The sequence below is a fragment of the Lactuca virosa genome, chromosome 7 (genome assembly GCF_052849685.1).
Source record: "Lactuca virosa cultivar CGN04683 chromosome 7, Lactuca_virosa_CGN04683_v6, whole genome shotgun sequence".
In the NCBI taxonomy this organism is placed as follows: domain Eukaryota; kingdom Viridiplantae; phylum Streptophyta; class Magnoliopsida; order Asterales; family Asteraceae; genus Lactuca; species Lactuca virosa.
Genome location: NC_136432.1, coordinates 278,917,955 through 278,941,760, shown reverse-complemented (window position 1 = coordinate 278,941,760; position 23,806 = coordinate 278,917,955). Strand labels below are relative to the sequence as shown.

The 23,806-nt window shown below is 34.9% G+C and overlaps 1 protein-coding gene across 2 annotated transcripts; it reads right to left on the bottom strand.

The window, feature by feature from the left end:
- Nucleotides 1–616: 616 nt before the first annotated feature.
- On the bottom strand, nt 617–14,821 carry LOC145124158 (putative LRR receptor-like serine/threonine-protein kinase At1g56140). Of its 2 annotated transcripts, XM_079059397.1 has the most exons (23): nt 14,651–14,821; nt 13,723–13,918; nt 13,499–13,570; nt 13,320–13,381; nt 13,122–13,203; nt 12,942–13,013; nt 12,738–12,809; nt 12,574–12,645; nt 12,422–12,493; nt 12,245–12,310; nt 12,092–12,163; nt 11,908–11,979; nt 11,744–11,809; nt 11,602–11,667; nt 11,413–11,457; nt 10,647–10,711; nt 5,259–5,635; nt 4,504–4,702; nt 4,235–4,411; nt 4,010–4,128; nt 2,259–2,469; nt 1,937–2,168; nt 617–782 (listed from the first exon to the last, which is right to left on the bottom strand). In XM_079059397.1, exons 1-23 carry the CDS (start codon nt 14,790–14,792, stop codon nt 743–745), a joined length of 2,649 nt encoding a protein of 882 aa, XP_078915523.1. In that variant the 5' UTR covers nt 14,793–14,821; the 3' UTR covers nt 617–742. The 2 variants fall into 2 exon arrangements, with proteins under 2 accessions (XP_078915523.1, XP_078915522.1); XM_079059396.1 differs by lacking the exons at nt 13,723–13,918; nt 14,651–14,821 and having other exon boundaries at nt 13,122–13,193; nt 13,309–13,381; nt 13,499–13,566.
- Nucleotides 14,822–23,806: the final 8,985 nt, after the last annotated feature.

Genomic DNA, 23,806 nt, shown 5'->3' with positions numbered 1-23,806 from the left:
AACAATTAATATCGTTCATAAAGTCGTGTGCACCTTTAGGATCCATGTTTAATAGAAAAATAACATAAGAGGTCCCTGTGTTCACAAATTTTAAGAAATTGTCTCGTTCCAATATGAGAACTATAGAAATGGTCCATGTGTTTCACAAAATTACATAAATGGTCCCTGCCTAATAGAAAAATAACAGAAATAGTTCCTATGTTTTATAAATTTATAGAAATGGTCCATGTGTTTCATAAAACTTATAGAAATGGTCCCCCCGTGTAAGGGAATATTATAGTAATTGTGTCGAAAATATAGGATTAATAAACCTGTGGGCCATCCACTAGTTAAAGTCTAAAATCTAAATCAAGAAACTTTACATATATACCATGAATGGAATTTAGGTGATCACATCACCTACCTTCTCCCTTAATATTATAAAGCATGGGTCGGTAAATATCAAGTGGGGAAAGCAGTGATGGTGAAGCTGTCGAGTTACTCATACTAGCCATACCATCACCACCCGAAGTTGTAGATGAAGTAGGAACTACACTCTTAAAAGTTGTAGCATCATTAAAACTGAAACCGGTCAAATACTCAGGCCGAGTAATTTCACCACTTGCTTCAACGTCACCCGAAATCATGGCCACCACACGCGACATTGATGGTCGATATGTGGGTGAAGTTTGTGTGCATAAAAGGGCAACTTTTATTACTCTTTTCACTTCGTTTTTGTCAAATTCAGACAGTTCTTCGTCCACTAACTCAAGTTCACGGTTCGCTTCATGTAAATTCCATGCCTAAAATCATACCAAAGTTGGTTACGTTTTTATGCGAAAGTGCACAAGTCTATGTGGATACCATGTTAGCACCATGTGGACATAGGAACAATTTTTGCCATGTAGACGCCACATGGGATTTATAAGAGAGCTAATGATCACCTAGATAGAGGCATAACTCCAAATGACTGACATTTTCAACATATTTCACAAAATGACCACCTACTTCGCAAAAAGAAATGCAAATTCACGAAATTGCTTTTTCTGTCAAAATTTTTTCCAAAAAGGATGTTAATTTTGCGAAATAAAAAAATTTATTAAGTATGGCTGATTGAATAAAATTGCTAAAAAATGTTTATTTTATGTTTTGGTAATTATATCTATGTATATAAACACTGAGAACTTAAGTTTACGAAAATCTAATAATGGCTAGTGGTTAGTAATTACACACTGGGAACTTGATTAACAATTTGCATTAGAAAAAGATGTACCCTCTCGAAAGTCCAAACCATATTTTAAAAACCTACATGTTTTTTTAAAGTCCTCTTACAATTTTTGGTCCAAGTTCCAAGTAAAACTTTTATTTTTGGTCCAAGTCTGACTGATTTTTGTAATCCAGATCCCAAAAAGTCCTCTTACAATTTGACTCCTTATTCGAGGTTCTTGTATCGTTTTTGGTCATGTTCCAAATAAAATGACTATTTTTAGTCCCTATGTATGGTTAATTTTTGCAATTTTGGTCTCAAAAAGTTTTCTCTTGAAACTTTGGTCCTTATTTGAGGTTGTTTTAACGTTTTTGGTCCCCATTCTAAGTAAAATGACTATTTTTTGTTCGTATGGTTGATTTTTGCACATTTAGTCAAAAATTATAGTCATTTTACTTGGAACGGGACAAATAACATTACAAAGACCTCAAATAAGGACCAAAGTTGCAAGAGAAAACTTTTGGGACCAAAATTGCAAAAATCAACTATACTCATGGATCAAATATAGACATTTTACATGGAACAAGTCCCAATAATGTTATAAAAACCTCAAATAAGGACCAAAACTGGAAGAAAAGCCCTTTCAGACCAAAATAGCAAGAGAAAACCGTTCGGACCAAAATTGAAAAAATCAGCTAAACTAGTGACCAAAAATGTTTATACAAAATTATATCAAGTATATAATCTTACATTGTGCCTGCAACACGAGTACTCATGTGTGTTTTCTTGTCGTTATAAAGTTTGGCAAGACCAAAATCCGATATCTTAGGATTCAAATCAGAATCAAGCAAAACATTGCTAGATTTCACATCTCTATGTATAATCCGTATGCGAGATTCCTCATGAAGATACGAGAGACCGCGTGCTAACCCCATGCATATATCAAAACGGGTAGACAATGGAAGTGACAATTTTTTCCTTCCTACATCATAGACCAAAAAATGTAACATTATAGCATTATATTTTTTTAGTACTTTATATTTGATGTCTAAAAATATGTAACTTTTTATACCGAATAATGCTTGATCGAGGCTCTTGTTTTCAAGATACTCGTAGACAAGAAGTCGTTTTGCTCCATCGATGCAGCATCCGTATAATTTCACGAGGTTACGGTGTTGGACTGCTGATATTGTAGCAATCTCTGCCACAAATTGACTCCTACCGTGGTGGGAAGCTATGGATAGTTGTTTTACAGCTATTACTCTCCCATCAGCAAGTGTTCCCTGTTTTTCATCAAAGAGAATTTTAAGATAGGATATGGTGTGATGAAATTGGGGAAGGAATGGAATGGTGAATTCATTCCATTGGAATGAAAAAGACCTCTTTGTTTTGCCTGATCGAATGGAATGGACCATTTCAGAAAAAATGAGAACATTATTTGTTCCATTTTTAGCTAGTTTTTTTTTTTATTTTTTTTATTTTTTATTCCTTCCTGGAATGGAATGAAGAATTGTAAATATAACCCATTTTGAATTATGTGCTTTTTAAAAAAACAAGTATTTTAAAAAAATATTATGTTAGTTATACTTTTTAGAATAACTAACTATCGTTAATTTCGATTCTTAAGAGCTTTCACTATCTTTAATTTTTTCATTTTTGTAGTCTAAGGATAGGAAATAAGTAGAAGTACAATATCTGTAATATAGGAGCTAAGGAGGGGCATTTTGGTCATTCTAATAGTTAGGGCGGTTTAAATGAGGCAAATGGGGGTATGGTGGGAGTCGGTGAGCATCATTTGAAAAAGTTAGAAGTCACACTTCTGGGAGAGACTTGGCCTCCCGGATGCCAAGAACCAACTGTAATCATTTCTTTTTCTAGTTCAATCTTTCAATTTTTGTTCTAGCAGTTCAATTTCCATAGCTGTTTTTTTTTTTAATTCACAAAAAATTTTCTTTTGCAAATTTGCTACTTATTTGAGGTTTATACAATGTTTTTGGTCGGTGTTCCAAGTATAATAACTATTTTTTGGACCAAAATTGAAAACATTAATTGTGTATAAGGACCAAAAAAGTTACAAAAACCTCAAATAAAGGCCAAAATTGGAGGAGAAAACTTTTTGGGACCAAATTGCAAAAATTGGTTGTATGCAGGGACAAAAAATGTAATTTAATCTAATTCAAATAAAGCATGATCACAAAAGTGACCAAAATGGGTGGTATCATGTCACCAAATGACCACTTTTTTTGAATATTTATCACAAAATAACCACATATTTTGCAAAATGGACTTTGCAATATTACTTTTCAAATTGCTTTAAGAAAGCTCCCTACTACAAAAACCTTAAGTTTTTTATATTTTGCAAGATCCTTTTTTTGCGAAATGGACTTTGCAATATTATTTTTTCAAATTGCTTTATGAATGGTCCCCACTAAAAAAACCTCAATTTCTTATTCTAGCGGATCATTCATAAAGCAATTTTGCAAAATCGGTGGTTATATTGTGATAATTGTTCAAAAAATGGTCATTTTGTGATAGGGCACCACCCATTTTGGTCTCTTTAGCAATTATTTCTTAAAGTAATATATAGATTAAAGCTAAAGTAATACATTGTATTTACACATACTATAAAAAATCATATGAAATTTCAATCTAATCCTAAAGGCCAACCAAGCATGAGAAAGGAATGTAATGACCCATTCCATTAACTTGCTTATACCATAGTCCATTCCATTCTTTTGTCATTCCATTCCGTCCAACCAATGATAGTTTAGTTCGACTTCAAGAATCAAATATTAGATTTTTCATAAAAGAGTATAAAACTACCTTGTACACAGGTCCAAAGCCACCCTCCCCAAGCTTATTTGCAGGACTAAAATCATTTGTTGCATCTCTCAATTCACCATAACCAAAAGTATATGGTCTTGCCTCAATTCCCAGAAAATCTGCAATTCAAGAAAAGAAAAAGTCATAAAGAAATGCAAAATGAAATAAATCAACAGTGAAAAACATTTTTCATCCATGTCATAAAAAAAGAGTCAAGAAAATCACCTTCATCATAGTTGTCATTATTATCCTTCCTTTTCCTTCTCCGACGAAGAATATACAGGGCTAATAATGTCAAAAAGCTCACAACTGCAATCGGAACCAAAATCCCCACCACAATCAAACCGGTATTATTCTTCTTTTTGTTGGAAGGTGGATTGTTGCTCACAGTAGGTATGAAATCTGTACAAGAACAAGTAATTAAGGGAGACCTTGTCATTTTGTTAAGTAGAAAGACCAAAAGCTAACAACAAATTTCAAGAAAGAATATTTACTTGGGGTGACACTGATTGCTGAAATAAGTGGTCCAAAAGTTCCTTGGTCAGGTACAGCCCAAGTCCCTTTTCCAGACCAAAAGAAATGTATCTCAAGGTAGTTATGTAACACCTGGACTGTTACTTCATTTGAAACAGGACTAAATGAAGCTCCCCCTGCTTCCCTTTTTATATCAAAATCTTCAAACACCCGATTTCCCTAATAAAAAACAAAATTTCAGAAACGAACTTACAGAAATTAGGGCATAAAGTCGGTTATACTCAGAGACCAAAAATGCAATTTACTCTAATTTGAATAAATTATGTTTTTTGGACCGTTGATTTTTTAAGTTTTGGTCCCAATAAGTTTATTCTTGCAACTTTGGTTCTTATTTGAGGTTTTTGTAACATTTTAGTCCATGTTACAAGTAAAACGATTACTTTTACTGAGTATAACCGATTTTGCAAATTTGGTCTCTCTCTCTCTCACACACACACAGGTGGGGCCTTGTGTAATTAAATAATAGTAAAGTAAAAAATGGAAAAAAAACAAACAGAAAGGGCAAATCCATCATTTGAAGAATTTTAAAAATGCTTTGCAAAAAACTCGCAACAAAATGAAAATTTTGAACCTCTAGTGTTAGTCTAAACTTGTTTGGACCAAAATGACATTTTTCAGCTAACCACAGTGACAATTCTTGCAATTCTGTCATCTAACAACTCAAGCTGTTAGTGTTTCAAATATTGTAATTATGAAAATGTATTTTAACACAAACCTGGATATAAATGTCAAATACGCGCCTTCCAAGACTTCTCCAAGTGGGACCATCTTGTATCTCAAGTTCTGCGAACCGGAGGTTTACAGTGTAGTTGCCATTCTCAAGTCCTAAGCCGTAATATCTTAAAGATCCAGCAGAGAGTCTTGCTGTTTGGAAGAGTTGTGGATCTGAAGTGTTTGTAAACTCCCGTAGAGTGGAGACTCTGTATTTGGGGGGGTTGTCACTTAGACTCACTCCCACATTGCTGACACCCCACCTCTTTTCGGGAGTCAAGTAGTATGTTGCGGGCCCAAGTTGTTCGTTGTCTTGCTCATGGACTAATTGACTTGAGGATGTAATTTGTGGGCCACCACAATTGATTCCAAAGCTACTATCTGTAAAGAACCACGAAACGTGCCAACTTTATACCCGGTTAAGGTGCTTTTTCTGAAAAAGGGAAATCTTCATAAAGGACTATATTATGGGCTCATTAATGATAAAGCCATGAATTTATATTTTTATAGAAAAACACAAGAAACCGGCAATCGTTTACACATTTTGGATTTTAGCCGGTAATCTTTAGAAAACTCTCTATATATTCGGGGACCATTAACGATAAAGTCAGGATTTTCAACAAAAAATGACACAAATTATTATCTTACTTCATTTTCTTCGTTTTCTGTCAGACAAAGAATATTAGCAAGCTGTAATCTTACTGTATTCTTTTTGCAAAGGATATTATAGTACTGTTATCTTAATTTATTCTTTATGTAAAAGATATTATAGTACAATAATCTTAATTTATTCTCTCTGTCAGTAATCTTAATTTATTCTCAGGGTGTTATCTTATGTTGGTGATTTTAGTTTCACCAAAGATTTTGTGTAATTGGAACTTGAGAATATAACTCGTCACACCATTAAGTCTCCTGTACATCTTCTATTTTGTGTGTATGTAATTGTATGTTTTCTAATTCTTTGAGGATGTATCTTGTAAATTCCTTTTGTATACATCTATTGTCTCTCCACCTTATTTGGTGTGACGAGTTATATTCTCATGGTATCAGAGCGAAGAACGGTGGCATCATTACCGGTAAGAATGAGGTCATCAACATAGACCAATAGGTAAAGCACACATGAATCTCGTTTGAAGACAAAGAGTGAGGGGTCAACACGACCGCACACAAAACCATTGCTCGTTAAAAAGGTACTAAGGCGATGAAACCAAGCACGAGGCGCCTGCTTTAGACCGTAGAGAGCTTTGTTTAGGCGACACACATGATTAGGATAGTAAGGATCAGAAAACCCCGGAGGTTGCTCCATGAAAACAAGATCGCTTAAAGTACCATGAAGGAATGCATTATTTACATCAAGTTGATGAAGAGGCCAATCATTAATCACCGCCAATGACAAAACAATACGAACTGTAGATGCCTTGACAACCGGACTAAAGGTAAGAGAATAATCAACACCCGGTAGTTGACTATAGCCTTGGGCAACAAGACGTGCTTTATGGCGATCAACCGTGCCCTCAGCCAGATATTTGGTTCGAAAAATCCATTTGCAACCGACCACATTACGATCATCAAGCCTAGGCACCAAGGTCCAAGTTTTATTAAGATGAAGGGCAGGCATTTCAGCATTCATGGCATCTACCCAATGTGATTCTGAGGCGGCAGACTCATAGGTGGTGGGATCACTAGCAGCAAATAATGTCGAATGAAGAGCAATGTATGACAGATCAGCTCGATACTTTGGTTTAAAAACCCCGACTTTAGCCCGTGTAACCATAGGATGTATTGAAGCAATTGGAGGAACAACAGGATCAGATGGTTGTGTGGCTGTGTGTGGTAGGCTAAAGGCAGGGGCAGGTGAGGTGGTGGTGTCGGTCTGAATGGATTCAATCGGTGATTGGGCCGAGGGGGCTGGTGAGTGTGTCGAGGGGGTTGGAGGTGTTTGAGCTTCCTCAGGTAATGGAGATGACGGAACATGATCAGTTGGGGTTGAAGATAAGTGGTTTAAGTCATCAAGACAACCCACGTGTTGTGGGTTTTCATCACACAAGCCACAATTATTGAAGTTGGTGGGTGAAGGGGAAGAGGTAATGAGAGATGAAGGTTGTGAACATAGGGTATCATCTTGAAAAGTGACCAAAAGAAGGTCATTAAGTGAAGTGGGAGAGGAAGAGCCACAAAAGGGAAATGAGAATTCATCAAACTTGGCATGTCGGGTAACGTAAATACGAGATGAAATAGGCTCGAGACATAGATAGCCTTTATATTGTACGGAATACCCAAGAAAGATACAAGGAAGGCTTCGCGGAGACAATTTATGATCTGCATAGTTACGTAAGTACGGATATACTCGACACCCAAACGGTCGAAAATGATCATAAGATGGAGCCCGAGTAAACAATGATTCAAAAGGTGACTTATTTTGCAACACCCGAGTAGGGAGACGATTAATAATGTAGACTGCAGTACGAAATGCATGAACCCAATAAGAAGAAGGAACGTGCCCATTGAATAACATAGCAAGTCCGGTTTCAACGATGTGACGGTGCTTTCGTTCCACCCTCCCGTTTTGTTGTGGAGTGTACGGGCAAGAAACGCGATGAAATGTGCCATTTTTTTCAAGCAAATTGCGAACATGATGATTTATGAATTCTGTGCCCCCATCACTTTGAAAAACCTTGATTTTTAAGAAAATTACGTTTCAACAAAATTGATAAAAGCCCCAAAAACCATATGAAAACTTGATTTGGTTTTGAGAGGATAGAACCACATAAATCTCGAATAATCATCCACAAAGAGAGCATAATAGCGATAACCATCAATAGAATCCACGGGTGAGGATCCCCATAGATCACAATGAACTAAATCTAACACATGTAAAGCGCGTTTATCGTTAAGTTTAAAAGGTAAGCGATGTGCTTTAGCAAGTTGACAAGGAGAACATACAACGGGTGACGGTAATAAAGATGTCACCGATAAGTGTCCCAATTTATTTAATAGAGAAATAGTATCAAAAGAGACATGACCCAAACGGGAATGCCAAAGTTCAAATGATGCCTTCAGTCTTGAACGTACAACATCTGTAAGTGCTTGAGATTCATGAGAGAGAACATATAGTCCTTGTTCACATCGGCCCTTTGCTAGAACCCACTTTGTTGCTCGATCCTGAATAAAAAAATTGGGTTGGAAAAACAAAACATCCACATTGTTATCAGTTGTCAACTTGCTAATAGACAATAAATTTTTGGTAATATTTGGGACTACCAACACATCTCGTAGCCGAACATTATTATGAAGGACAGATTGACCAACATGGGAGATGGGAAGAGTATTACCATCTCCCAAAAGAACATTTGCATGACCATCATAGGGAGCAGGTTGTGTAACAGAATTTGTGGAAGCCGTCATATGATTTGTAGCTCCGGAATCAACAAACCAGGAGCATTTGTAGTAACATGACACTGAGCATGGAAAGCTTTTGCTAATTCCGTATCTGTACCGGGTTTATGAGTGACATAGGAAGAAAGATGTGGACATGTATTGGCGTAGTGACCATCCTTACGACACAACTGGCAATGTGGAGGACGGCGACCGCGACCGCGACCACCCTTATTAAACCGACCACCACGACCACGGTAGGAATTTGGTGGTCTGGTGTCAGCAGTGAATGCAACAGCAGAAGAGGTAGTTCCGTACAAGGATTGTAAAAATAATTCATGTGCTTCCGCCTGAGCAAGAAGATCTCGAAGTGTAGTAGGAGATTGAGAAGCACGAACAACAGTAGAAAAAGTCTCAAAAACAGACCCGAGACCACATAAAAACCAATGAATTTTGTCTGATTCATCAACCGGGTGACCAACAGCAGATAACTGATCACAAATAGATTTAAACTTACGACCAAAATCAGCAACAGTAGACGAACCTTTGGAGTTTTGGCGAAGCTGATCACGCAAGGCTTGAACACGCTCAATTGAGGAATTGCTATAAGCACGTTCAAGTGCTGTCCAAATCTGATAGCCAGTAGATAAGCCAACAATTTCTGAGAATGCTTCCTCTGTTAGAGAGGCTTGAAGGAGAATAATTGCTCGCTGATCAGCCAAGACCCAAGAAGAACAAGCCGGATTTGGTACAGATTTGCCATCAATAAGAATTTCAGGGGCTGGTTTTGAGAGAGTTCCATCCACATATCCCATAAGATTTTGATATGTGAGAAGAGGGATTATTTGGTTTTTCCAGAGAAGATAATTAGAGGAGGATAATCGATTGGTGATAAGATGAAGGATGGTGTTCATTGGGAGGGTAGAATCTTGAGAAGAGGAAGCCATAGATGAAGAAGAAAGAGGAGACAGGAAGTAACAGAGGGAAGAAGAAGAGATACGGATGGATTGATTAGGGAAGAAAGTGAGCCGACCTAAGCTCTGATACCATGAGAATATAACTCGTCACACCAAATAAGGTGGAGAGACAATAGATTTATACAAAAGGAATTTACAAGATACATCCTCAAAGAATTAGAAAACATACAATTACATACACACAAAATAGAAGATGTACAGGAGACTTAATGTTGTCTAATAGAACTAATATGTAAGTTAAGGGGTTTATAATTTGTACTCTATAATAATCGGGGTGTGCGGAGTGCACACATGTGTAAGATCTAATTATACGCCGGTACGACCAAATAGTGGGGGTCAAGGGGGTCGCGCCCCCTTGCAGGTCCTAGGGGCATCGTCCCTAGCGGGGTCTAAGGGGAAGAGCCCCTGACGGTGGTCCCATTGATCATACCATTAATCCCAAGATTACTTCAGCTCTTCTTCTCTGACGAACTCTGAATTCTTCTAGCAAGTTGGCTTGCGTTTCTGTGCCTAGATTCATAAGTGTCTCTTTGGATTATCCTAGTAACTCAGACATAGAGTATAAGTATAAGTTCGGAAAGCGAACCTACACGATCCACTGGGAATCCGTATTTCCACCTTATACCCTTCTAAACGCTAACTTCATACGCTAACTTCATATAGTAAGACGAGACAAGATCCGCAATCAGACAAAGAGATTGTAGTAAGATAATACCCTTTGTCAAAAAGACATGACTTTATTATAATGAGCCCAAAAGATGGGGAGTTTTATGAAGATCGCCGACTAAAATCCAAAATATGTAAACAATTTTCGGTTTTTTTTTTTTTTTTTTTTTTTTTTTTTCAAAAAAATAAAGACAACTTTATTGTTAATGAACCCATAATATAGGGACTTGTCGAAGATTCCCCCACAAACAAAGTCTTAGTGACTAAATCAAAAAAAATATTCTTTAGGTAGTTAAACTGAGAAAATTCCAAAATATATGTTTTTATAGACTTTGCTACATAATAAAAGGAGAAACTTCATGCTTTTTGCTTACATATTGGTGATCCACGGTAACAAGAGAAATCCCTTTGGAGACAAACCACTCCTAAAGGCAAACCTCTTAGACAAAAGATATTGCATTATAATTAGCAAGAAACAAAAAATAAAAAAAAGTTAAATGAGTGAATCACAAAAATGGGAAATGTCTGTATCACAACATGACCACATTTTAAAATAATCACAAAATAACCACATATTTCGAGTAAAAAGGTTCCTTAACATGAGACATAACATGAGAGATTACTTTCTCTGAAACCATATTTAGCGAATTTTTATTCTATTCCGCAAAAAAAATTGCCATTTTCGAAAAAAATTATTTTCTTGGAAATTAGATAACTTAAGTATTTCTTGAAATGCAAACAAAATTAGATGCAACAAAGGTTGTGTTTGGCGCGCCACAGCTAGCTAGCTGATAAGATCGCTTTTCAAGAATTTTGCTGAACAATTTTGTTTATATTTTAAAGGAATATTTATATAAGACAAATTTGTGAACTTTTTTATTGTACTTTTTTCCCAAGAAAAAGCATTTGAAAAGGAATATACGGCGAAAAATAAAAATTCTCAAAATATGGTGGTGGGCTGAAAAAGCAATTTCATATATGTATGTGGTTTTTTTTTTTTTTTTTTTTTTTTTTGCGAAATCAGGGGTCATTTTTTGATAAGTGATAAAAAGGTGGTCATTTTTTATATAACCCTTCATTTTTTGTCATAATTGTTGTAGAAATAAATGTAGAAGTAAGTTGCAGCTTCAATATAAATACCTGCCTTCAAAAACGCCTAAAGTGAAGTTGTTCACGACTATGTTACTGTACACGCATTAAAAACATGGTATTAGCTCCAAAAGCTAGGCTAAAAACTTATGTATGTTTGCCACTTTTTGATAGAAAACAAATTCCAAATACAGGTACAAATGTGAATTTAAAAAGCAATATCCAAAATCAAACACGTACAGTTGTAAGCCTGAGTCATCGGCCCAAGAAGGAAGTGTCCCAGATAGTTCATTGTGTGACAGATCACTGCATGAAGAAATTTGTATGGAAATTAATTAAGAAAAAACAATTTCTCTTAATTAACTAACCTATAATCACTTACATATTCTGGAGAGTTGTGCTCTTTACATCGGGAAGAGTACCAGTTAAACTATTGTTTCCAAGAAACCTGCAAATGATGAGGTGTATATTTGGTCAACATTGAGTCTTATTGACCAAATTGCATGCAAAATATTATTTATCATAAAAGGAGAATATTGGTATTACAATAAAGACATTTGGCTCAAGCTGAATAATCCTCTTGGAATCTCCCCACTCAAATTGTTGAAACTCAAGTCCCTGAGAAAATAACATTAGAGAGCTTTTCTTTCAATAGAAGTTATTATTCATGTTTCACTTATTAGGTTAATCTATGTATTCAAATACTTCAATAAAAATGCAGATTACTCACAGTTCTGTCAAGCTTTCATATTCTCCTATGTCATTTGGAATAGAGCCAGAAATTTTGTTATTCCTCAACCTTCTGCAAGAGATGACATCTTGTTATAATTTATATTCGAATCCTTGATAAAACAAAAATATAAGATCTATATATGTTTCTTACACGATACTCAGGGACCTCATACCATTAATAAAATCCAAAGTTCCATTAGATAAACCACTTATGCCCCTGTAACATTATAGAACCCAACCACTTTGATTTAATTCTATGCAAATTAAAAGATCAAAAGACCAACTTGCAATGTATAATTATAAATTATTAGGAGAAAAAAAGGCTTACAATTCCTGCAAAGAGGCCAGTCTAGAAAATGAAGGTGGTATTGAACCTTCAAAAGAGTTCCCCTCAATCCACCTATAAGAATATTAAGCATATAGCTTATATTTTGAAAGTTCACAATGAAAAGCATGTAAATAATTTGGATGCTTGCTTACAAAAATTGTAACTGTGACCAATTCCCTATAAAGTCCGGTATTCTGCCTGTGAAATTATTATCAGAAGCCCATCTGTGAATTCGTTATAAAAAAGAAAGTGTCACGATTCTTATATGATGGATGAAATATTACTTTGAAAAATCAATGAAGATAAACACTCTTACACTGTCTGCAGGTTTCGTATGTTAGCAAATGAAGGAGGTATAGGACCACCAAATCCAGCACTATCAATGAAACTGACACAATCAACATACATAAAGATCATATTAGATGATTTAATCAATGATATTGTCTACATCTATGCATAACAAAAGGTAATAGTGAGTACAATAGTAATGAAAAAGAGGATTCAAGATGAGTGTTCTTACAGCTCTTGTAATCTTCTCAAATTTCCAAGTTCAGATGGCAGGGGACCAGTGAAACTGTTTGTGCTTAAACTCCTGCAACATAGAAAATATATAGATTATAAAATTGTAAACAACAAAGAATTAAACAGAAGAAGTTGTTGCTTGATGGCAGAAAGGTAAATAGAGTAGGAAGAAATATACAAAGATCTAAGGTCAGTAAGCTGTCCTAGCTCTGGTGGAACCTGCCCTGATAACGCATTGATGCCAAAACTCCTATAAAAAAGTTTAATTATCATCATCTATCTGAAATCTCAGACATATTCTTAAATATATAGAGGTAAAAATTAGTATATGAGTTTAAATTAAGTATCAAAAAGGGATGGCTTACATGATCTGCATCCTGAGTTAAATTGTCAATGGAAGGTGACAAGGGAGCTGTCAAATAATTCTGGGACAACTGACTGTAGCAAACACTTGATTATTTAACATAATACAAGCATAAATATTCATAAAACGGATATACTCCTATATTTTTGGGTTTAACTTTCTATAGTTGTTAACACAATAGTGAAACATACAGATTTGTAAGGTAAGTCAAAGTCCAGAGTCCTTCTGGGATTGGGCCCACAGCATCCATTCCAATAACTTTTCTGATGATTTGCAGGGAGAGAATGATTGTTAGAAGATAAATAGAATACAAATAAGTAACAAACGAAGCAACCCAAAGATCATGTTCCTAAAGTTTATTCCAACTTGACAGAGTTGTATATTTGAAGGGGAAAGAAGGGAGAGAAGCACTCACAGTTGGGTGATGTGGCAAGTAGTAGAATTGGGGAAATTACAGTCGCATTTGATGCCGGGATTGTAACCGAAGGCATTGAAGTCGGTAGAGTTCACGGCGGCGCCGCTGCATGGGTTTCCGCTTATGTTCCATCCCATCTGTGTTGCTGAACTCTCCGGTATCCCCCATTGGCTGAACATTGCATTTAAAACTCGCGCTGCAACACCATTTTTCTTCAGTTTCATTCATAATCATTGTTACTAGTGACGTTATTCTTCAAAATAACAAAATCGAAAACTTAATTCACTAGTTAAAGAAAGAGCGACCTCGTGCTACACCGGAATTATGCCCGTTCAAGCGGGAAAGAAGCAGAGGAATATATGATAGACGTAAGAGTCGGTGGATATTTGTTTCACAAATTGTCAAATACAAATTTTTAGTTAAATACGAAAAGACCCACCACTCATCATATCCTAACAAATTCCCGAATAGGGTACTATGATTATGAATTAGAGTTTTCATTCACGACAGGCTATAAAATATATTTTTTTTTAAAAGTTTTTTCTATTCACGATTTCCAAAAAACAATCGAAAAATTATGTTTTATGTTAAAAAAGCCTATAGTATCTCAATTTGATGAATTTAAGCCATGTCAGAGTTGGATTGAGAGTTTGGATAGCTTATGAATATTAAAATAAAAAACAAAAATAATATTCTATTAACCAATTTCAATCTAAAAGTTCAATTATGTTAGATTTTGAATAATTCAAGTGGTATCCAAGGTACAAATTTTATATAATTGCATAAGGTTCCGAACAAACAAAAAGTGATCAAAATTTCATTTGAAACGCTTGATGTGAACGACCATGAAACTAAATCGAATATGAAGTTCTCTCTATGAAACGCGCACAGAGAGAGAGAGAGAGAGAGAGAGAGAGAGAAGCAGTACCTTCAGCTGGATCGGTGATGTTTTGAGCTCGAGTTATGGCGGCGGTGATGGTCAAACAGAAACAGAAGCACAACCACAACCGGAGTGCCATCACACAAATCCTGTTGCCTCTGCAATCACTGCCTCCGTTAGTTGCTTCCATTTAAAAATACAGTTTCACATCATATTCATTTATATAAATGCATACATAGCGTAAGCAGACTTTTCTTCATATACATAAATGCATTCCAATGATACCATATAAATGCATAGACAGTGAAGCAGACTTTACTTCTTCCCAGTTGAAAGCTATGGTTGGTCCTACACTTGTCTGCTTGAGTGTGTGTTTAGAAACCGGATATAATAGTTGTGTTAAAAAGTTGATTAAAAATTTGTACAAAAATTATAATTTGTAAGGAAAAGTAACTGTTAGAAAAATTATAAAAACAAAGTTCATCTCCGACCATCCTCAACCTAAACGAAGTCAGTGTGAAATTCCCCCCAAAAGGTATATCAGGTACACATCTCTGTTAATCACTTAATCTGTTAGTTAATTGATCTTTTCTGTAAATTTCTGGTTTATATATATAATAACTATATTTCATAGATAATTCCAAATCAGTTGTTTGTCTGCTTTTGGTGAAATATGGTGCTGATTTTGAATGATCATTTGGTCATCGACTCATTTTTTTACTTAAGATTCTTGAAATGAGAACCATAAGTAAATTATCAAACCTAATTGGACGATAATAGTCTATTACCAGAACAATCCCTAAAATATTTGGGAGAAACATGCTTAATCTATTCATTGCAATTCGAAGTTACTAATAAATTAATAATCAGTTTTAGATATTGAGGTAAACTAGCTATGTTTTAGGTTTTTTGATTATGTAACTGATATATAAAATGGATCAAACATTGACAAGCCACTAGGAACAACTTAAACTTCATGTTTTATACTTTTGTTTGGAAATTGGAACTTGGAAGTTAAACTTTTTGTTCTAGCAAGTAAATGTATGAAACTTTGGATCTTTTTTTGTGAAACTTTAATCTTTATGTTTGGAACAACTTTAGGTTTCTATGTTAAAAGCATTGTAATTTATGTTTGGAAAATTGCAACACTATTTTTTAAGGTAATATTTGGTTTCCTCTGTTTTCAAACCGAACCAAACCGAATTAAAACTTGGTTTTTGGTTTGGTTTGGAGAATTGAATTCGATTTGGTTCTGTTTTCGAATTAGACCAAAAAAATTTCAAACCGAGGAAACCGATTCCAGGAAACCGAAGAAACCGTAAACCGAACCGATTCCCACCCCTACTTAAGAGAAAGGTCGTATCCAAGAATTTTTGCTAGGGATGGCACAAATTGTTTTTCTAAGCAAAATATAATATAATAAAAAGGAATAAAAATTATTATTAGTGTATATTATATGTTGTATTGTTAGCCCAATTAGTCTAGCTCATTTGTATTGTATATTGTCAACCCATTTGTATGTATATATTTTGTGGAATGAAGGCAATCTCATTATGGGAAATTATCCAAACATTAATAAGGAAATCTCCAGAAAAATCTCAATATTTTGGTAAATTTTTAATAAAGTCATAAATTTTATTTTTTGAACAGAAAAGTTCCGACTTTTTGAATAGAAAAGCCTAAGGAACCGGCTAATTTATTCACTTTAGTCATTTTTGACCTGTTCATGTTCAGCAGGTCATGGACCAAATTGTTAATTTTTTCAAAATAATAAGACTTTTCTGAAGATTTCGTCAAAATTTGTGTATAATGTATAAACGTAATTTTTACCTAATTTTACATATTTATGTATTTTTTAAGTTTTTATATGTATATGTTTAAGAATTTTTATATGTTTCAAATGTATAAACATATTTTTTTTTTCGTATTTATATGTTTTTTTAACCATTTTATATATTGTTTATGTATTTTTTATTTGTTATTTTTATGTTGTATTTATATGTATTTGAGTAAACGAAAGAAATGGTTGCTATGGTTTAGTCAAATTCGCAGGTTTGGTCCAACCTTTGAAAAGTTGATAGATCACGTCCCTATGGTTTGCAAATCTTGCAAAAATGGTCCTTCCGTCTAACTCTGTTAGAATATCACCGTTAAATCCATATAAAATGACCTTTTCACCCGTGTCTTTTGTATTCTTGTTATTTTGTTATTTATATTGGACATATATGCCTTAAAAGCATTACACTTGTTTAATATGATGAAAAATATGTTAATTTATTTGGTGTTGTTTGTTTCTGCCAAGAAAACCTCAAGATCCTCTTAATTTTGATTTTTTTTTTCTGCCACTAATCGATAATGCACAAACATAGACTCTGTTTTGTTTTTGTTTTTTTACCTACCATTAATACAATTTGATGATGATAAATTCCTGCAATCTCTTGTGTGTAATAATGATAAATTCCAAATCAGCTACTAATTTTATTAATTATAATTTCAAGGGTGGAAAATTTTGACATTGATCTGGATCAAGAGAAGAGCCAGTGAAGTGTAATGTAATTTGGATTTTCTGATTTCTAAAGGAAATACAAGAATTGGCTTCCTGCACAAAGTATTTAACTATTTGAGCAACAAAAGAGACATTGGTATCGTTGATTTCTTCTGAATGTTGTAGCTATTTGATGATATTTGAATCACACTATGAAGAGAAGAAATCATAAATAAAACCGAAACCACACAAGAACATTTAAATAAAAAAAACTAGACAAACATTAAAGGACAATGCCATTAACTAGTAACCAATTTTTATAATTTTTTTGTGGTGGAATCTTGTTGGAGTGATATTAATGCTAATATTCTTGTTTATTGTAAAGATTACAGTATTCATCAATGATTGACTTGACCTATAACAATGTTGTTAACATTTTTTTGGATGATAAAGGAATTATTATATGTAAATGTTATAAATTAAATGGTTAAGGACAAAAGAATTATTATAAAAAATATTGTTTGAGAGTAGTATAGTCATTTTGCACAGTTAGTCAAATGCAAAATCAAATAACAAATTTAAGTCGTAAGTTAACCCAGTTAGAACTTTGGCTTCTAACTCAGTCAGCTCTAACCTAGCAAGCAAGTATCAAACAACCGCTAAGTCCTTTACTCCGACTTAATATTTTTGTTTATATTCATCACAAAATAGTGTTTCGAAACTAAACATTGCATTCCGGAATGCGAACAACACCTCCGGAATGAACCGACCACGTTCTGAAGTACCATATATGATTTCAGTGCATTAGGACCAACCCAAAAGTAGTTTAGTTGTTTATAGAGTGTTATTATACATCCAAATCTAGGGTTCTGGAACATAAATTGCATTTCAGTATAGGTCCGGTACACGATGAACATGTCTGGAACACAAGGAATAGGTCCGGAACATAAGGAATATGTCTAGAAAACTAAGAACGTGTTCCAAATGTTGGTCAGTTGCATTTTGGAGTTGGTTTATAACAACCTTTTTATTTGCAGCACGACAAGGTTTTTGATGCATCAATTATATTGTCTTGTAAACCAAAAATCGGTGGGGATATTCTTATGACATTTAAAGAAAGACCGACATGCGAGACTATATTCCGGAATTCATGTTTTGGAAGGTGGTTAGACATTCCTAATGTAGATGTGGATCATTTGCTTCTACATTACGTCTTTTGCCACGAAGTTATCATGGACCCCAAAGCGAAGTAGAGGAAATGGTTTTTGAGGTTGGGGGTTACAAGCTGTCTTTTGGGAAGAAAGAATTTTGTCTTGTCACTGACTTCTGCTTTGGAGATTATTTTCCTACCCCGTGTGTTTCCTATGGTCGCAAGGAATGTCTCCGTTAAATTAGACGATGTGAAGAATGTGTTTGAGCATTCGCTTAATGACTTATCAGACGAGGACGTAGATCATGTATGTCTTTTATATCTACTAGAGAAGAGGTTCAATGGGTGGTTGGCTAAACAAGCCATTTTAGAAAAGTAATTCACTTTGGTATCCGACTTTGATGAATGCAACAGGTATCATATCGTTAATTTATAATTACGGATTATAATTAAGGGTAATTAATTAGCATTACTAATATTTTTTAGAAATTTAATTATGGATTTTTTTATGTTGCAGATATCCATGGGGGAGGATAATTTGGGATCAATTGTACTCACAGTTAATTATGTATTCAATAATTTTGACAAACATATACATCCAGTCAAAACAAAAAAGAAACAACCTTAAAAAATGACCTACACCCTAAGCGGTTTTTTATATGCTTTTAAGGTAAGTACATGATTAACAATTTATTGTTTTTTTTTGTTTGCTAATATTCTAATACATGATTTTTTTTTCAGATATGGATTCTTGAGACTTTTTCTGAGAGCAGTTTGTTTGGTACCCTACAAGAGAATGTGATCCCTTGGGTTGTTGCATGATAGAAATTGGGGCGTTTACAAAAGACTCAGTCCAACCAGTTTATAAAAATCAACGAAGTATGTTTACTTATATATTTTAAGATTTCCTTTTATATGTATAATTTATGTTTATTTATAATTTTAAAATTTTGTTACCAGGATAATAGACTTGTACAGAAGTTGGAGCCTATAGAAGTTGAGAGCCGTGCTGAATGGTGGATAGTTAGCTCAGTGTGGATTGGTGGTCCTGATTTTCCTGATACGGAAGTTCATAGGGAACCTTCCCTAACACCATCACCTAAACGCTTCCCTACCCATGATCCTCGAACGTTCCATCTTGTGACAACCCGAAATTTTTTGCCTTTTAAAGTCCAGCCATTCAACTCAACCGAGTGTCAGACCCGTTTCTGCTACCAGTTAGCATTGTTTAGAGTATGTTTAAGGGTTTTAAGCTCAGTACATTCAAGCATTGGGTTTGGGGAAGTGTCAGCTAAAGTTCTTCGCGTTGAAATCGAGCCGAACACTCCGTCAGTGGGAGTGTACGGTCGTACACCCATGTTGGCCGTACACCACCTCCATAAGTATGATATCCCCTTCATTTCTTGCCATTTCTTCAACTCCCAAGTCTAGAAATCGGATTTCTCTCTCAACTACCATCAAGTTCTTCATCTAAATCCTCCAAAATCGTAAGTGATTCTTCTACCCTTCTAGATATCTTCCTTGGTGTTGTAAACATCTCTTGATTCATCCATGAAAACATCTTTTTTATGTTAGATCTTCATCTTTCACCAAGAACACCAAGAACACACACTTGTTCTTGGTGGCTGTGAACACCCTTTTGAGCCTCCAAATTGTAAGTATCCTTTCCCTATGCTTAGTACATGTTAGGATCTCATGTTAAACACCCTAGAATCGACATTCAAACTGGAACATAAGGAGTGTACGTCTGTACACCCATGTGTGACCGTACACCCCTCAAAACACCCCTAAAGGGCCTTCAAAGTGAGAATCTAGTTCACATCCTTGTTGAGCAATAGTCCCACAAGCTTCCCTATCATTCAAACACACTTTTGTGCACTTTTTACCATGAGTTTACGGCCGTACACTCCATGGCCGTACACCCATGGCCGTACACTCCTCATTGTGGCCGTACACACCCCTTAGATGAATCACATGTGATTCTAACACTTGGTCCAAGTGTTTCCTAGTCCCTAAGGGTGTTTCCTTGCATGTTAGTTGCTTATAAACACTATATTCATGCCAATACATGCCATATATGTCATTTAGGACTCGTTTGTGTCTCGGGACTTCATTCGTGGAACTTCTCATCCTTACGCGCACATTCGATTGAATCACCCACATAAGGTGAGTTCATACCCCTATAATCAATCTTTTAAACTGTTTTAAATGCTTTTAAGGGGGGGAATCCAAGTTGAACACAATGATAATTGTGTAAATGTTTGTTATAAACATCTTTTAAAGGATTGCTTATGTTTTTATAAGTGATCAAAACATTTCAAAAACTCTTTTTAAGTTATGTTACTTTATAGTTTATAAAACTCCGTTTTTAAAATACAATCATAACTTAGTAGATAAATGAGTCTTTTCAGTAACAGTTCAAGTAAACAAACTAGTAAACTATAATAGGTATAGTTTAGGGGTTCAGTTCATACTAGATACTAGAACATACTATAAAGAGAAACAAGGAGGTAGATACAATACACGATAACAGAAAGAACATACTAAGATATTAGAACAAAAAGAACATACTAAGATACTATAACAGAAAGAACATACTAAGATGCTATAGCTGAAGAACAAACCAGGATCTAATTATACCAATGATCACTAACTCATTGTTCTAAACAAAATGTGATAATAAATTGGGTATACATGATCATATAACTTTAATGTGAATTTACACGGCTTAGCAATATGTTTGCGGAAGTCGCGTTTGGTAACCGGAATCTCTTGTAGGGAGAGCGTATAGTATGAGTACTACTCATCACATTATGACCTTAATAAAACAAACTTGTTTTAAGGTAATCAATACTTCAGAATGTCAATTCAAAAGACAACTGTGTACTTACATTTTTCCCATTACTTTCATATTGTGACAGTTCCACTTGAAAGTTAATGCAAACTATTTTCGAGTTAAGATAGTTATAAACGAGGGAAAACTTACATCTTTTCAAGCGACAAACAGAACAGTCGAGTCTAGTACATTCAGTAGAAAGGGGCCTATAATGCTAACTTTATGATTCCTTAGTTTATACATCAGGGATATATATTAATCGGGTCCGACAGGTAGTAGGATGTGTGTTTTCTGCTTCATTTCCTGTTCCTTGTTTGGTTGTGGGCTTAGAGCATATTCACCCAGCTTACTATCTATTCGATCTTAGCTATATATATATATATATATATATATATATATATATATATATATATATATTCCGTATACACCAAGTAATCATAATGAGTACCAGGTATGGGTCAGGTCATAAGACACTAATTCAATGCACCGTTTTCTAGTACAAAACATACTTTTCAAATAGAACATTTGGTATACAAAACTAGAAACTTACCATTAAGGGTTTAATCCATTTTATTAAACCAGTATAACTTAAAGGACCTTAGGTGGTTAATTCTATAATACCTTAGTGTATACATTAGGGTTATATATAATTAATACCCGATAGGTAGTTGGATGTGTGCTTTCCGCCTCATTTCCTGTTCCTTGTTTGGTTGTGGGCTTAGGGCATATTCACACAATTAACTATCTGTTCGATATTAGATTATATATAGCTAGTATAAACTAAGTGATTATAGAAGGAACCATTGTGGTTACCATTTTTACTAAAAGAAATAAGGGTTTTCTTAAAGAATATTTTCATCAAATATAAAGGAACTATTACAGTTAACTCCGTGAGTACCAAGTGAATACACCAGGGTTATATACAACGAAGATCTAACAAACAATGGGATGTGTGCCTTCCGCCCCATTTCCTGTTCCTTGTTTGGTTGTGGGCTTAGGGCATATACACACAACCGATTGTTTGTTTACTCTGGGTTTTATATAACTTGTATCCATTTAGTACTCATAGAAAGGATTGTAGAGTCATTTTTACTTATCTTTCATCAAAGCAGGAAATATAGGATTTTCTGGAGGAACAAACGAACTTTTCTAAAAGAACTTACAACTTACTACAACTTTCTTGCAACTAACTTACATCACTAAAATCTTATGAACTCACCAGCTTAAATGCTGATCTACTCTTTCAAAATAACTTGTATCTCAGAGACCAGTAGACAGGTACGCGCTCTGGAATTCAGAAGATGGAGCATAATAGCTTCATGTCTTGTTTGTTATTTACTTTGTAGTATATGTTATGGGAACCACATACTTTGTAAACACTTTCTTTCTAATGAAATGATTGTTTATTACTTTGATTACTATGATGCATGACTTGTGATACTAAACATGACGTCCTCCACCCCCGAACGTTTCCGTCGTTTCGGTTTTGGGGTGTGACACATCTCACCCACCACCACAACCACCGCTGCTCGCTGAACCACCAACTAATAAGGACCATATTATTGTTGGCTTGTAAAACGAGGTTCGTCAATTGCAAAACGAGCTCAATGCATGTCGCGAGAATACGAGGTCACATGATAAGCGTTTAGCAGAGCATGACGCTACCTTAGCCATGATTCTAAAACTTATCAATAAGACTCTCGAAGATGATGTTGGTACCTCGAAGGGAGTGGGGGTACATTGTTAATTATTTCACTCCCATACTGTTTTTATTTAACTTTATGGTCCTTATGTTTTTGCATCGTTTATAAATAAACACTATTGGACCATACAGGCACTTATCGTGCAAGATGCTAGTACCACAGAGTACAATGAAAATGAAATATGGGAGCATGATTATGGGTTAGGCACACCCAAACAACTGCTAAGTCACGGCCATGAGCAGTCGTTTGCATGTATTCAATCGTCAGATGTAAAAGAGATTCTATGGGATGAATACAAAATGTCGCATGCAGCACCTCTTAGGCAATTTATACGAAAAAAATTATGTCTATATGGTATAAGTTCCCATGGATACAAATGAAAAGGAAAGGTGTTGCACGCCAACAACCATCACCATTGGAAAATATTTTAGAACCTACCGTACACAGTCTATATAAAGAACGGGACGGTTCGTTGTTGTTTGCTCACCGTTTTTTGACCAGTATTGCGACGATTGAATGTTGGACACGCTTATATGCGGATAGCCAGCTCGCCGTTTTTTGACCTGTATTGTGACGATTGAATTTTGGATGTGCTTATATGCGGATAGTCATGCAAGCTGGTTGGAATGCGATGTAAGTTACATAATTATGTGCTCATTATGTACTATGTTCTAATAACAATACTTTACTTTGCAAATTTTTTGATTGACAGCTCATCATGATGTGGATCTCATTGTTGATAGAGTGTAGAGGGGATGATGCTCCGTGGACGATTGTGTCGTTAGCTTTCAACACTAATGCATTTGATTGGAGTGATTATGTTTGGATTACATTACCTAAGTAATAGTAATTTATAATATAATGTTATTTGTTGATTAATTATTTCTAACCTTTTGTGTAGCTTTACATCCTAATCAATATACCAAGTGCTCACTGGTTTTTGGGTGCTTTGGATTTGAATACGTTCAGAATGGCTATATACGATAGTCATTGGAAGAGTGCTACTATTCATAAAATGAGGATTTGTTTA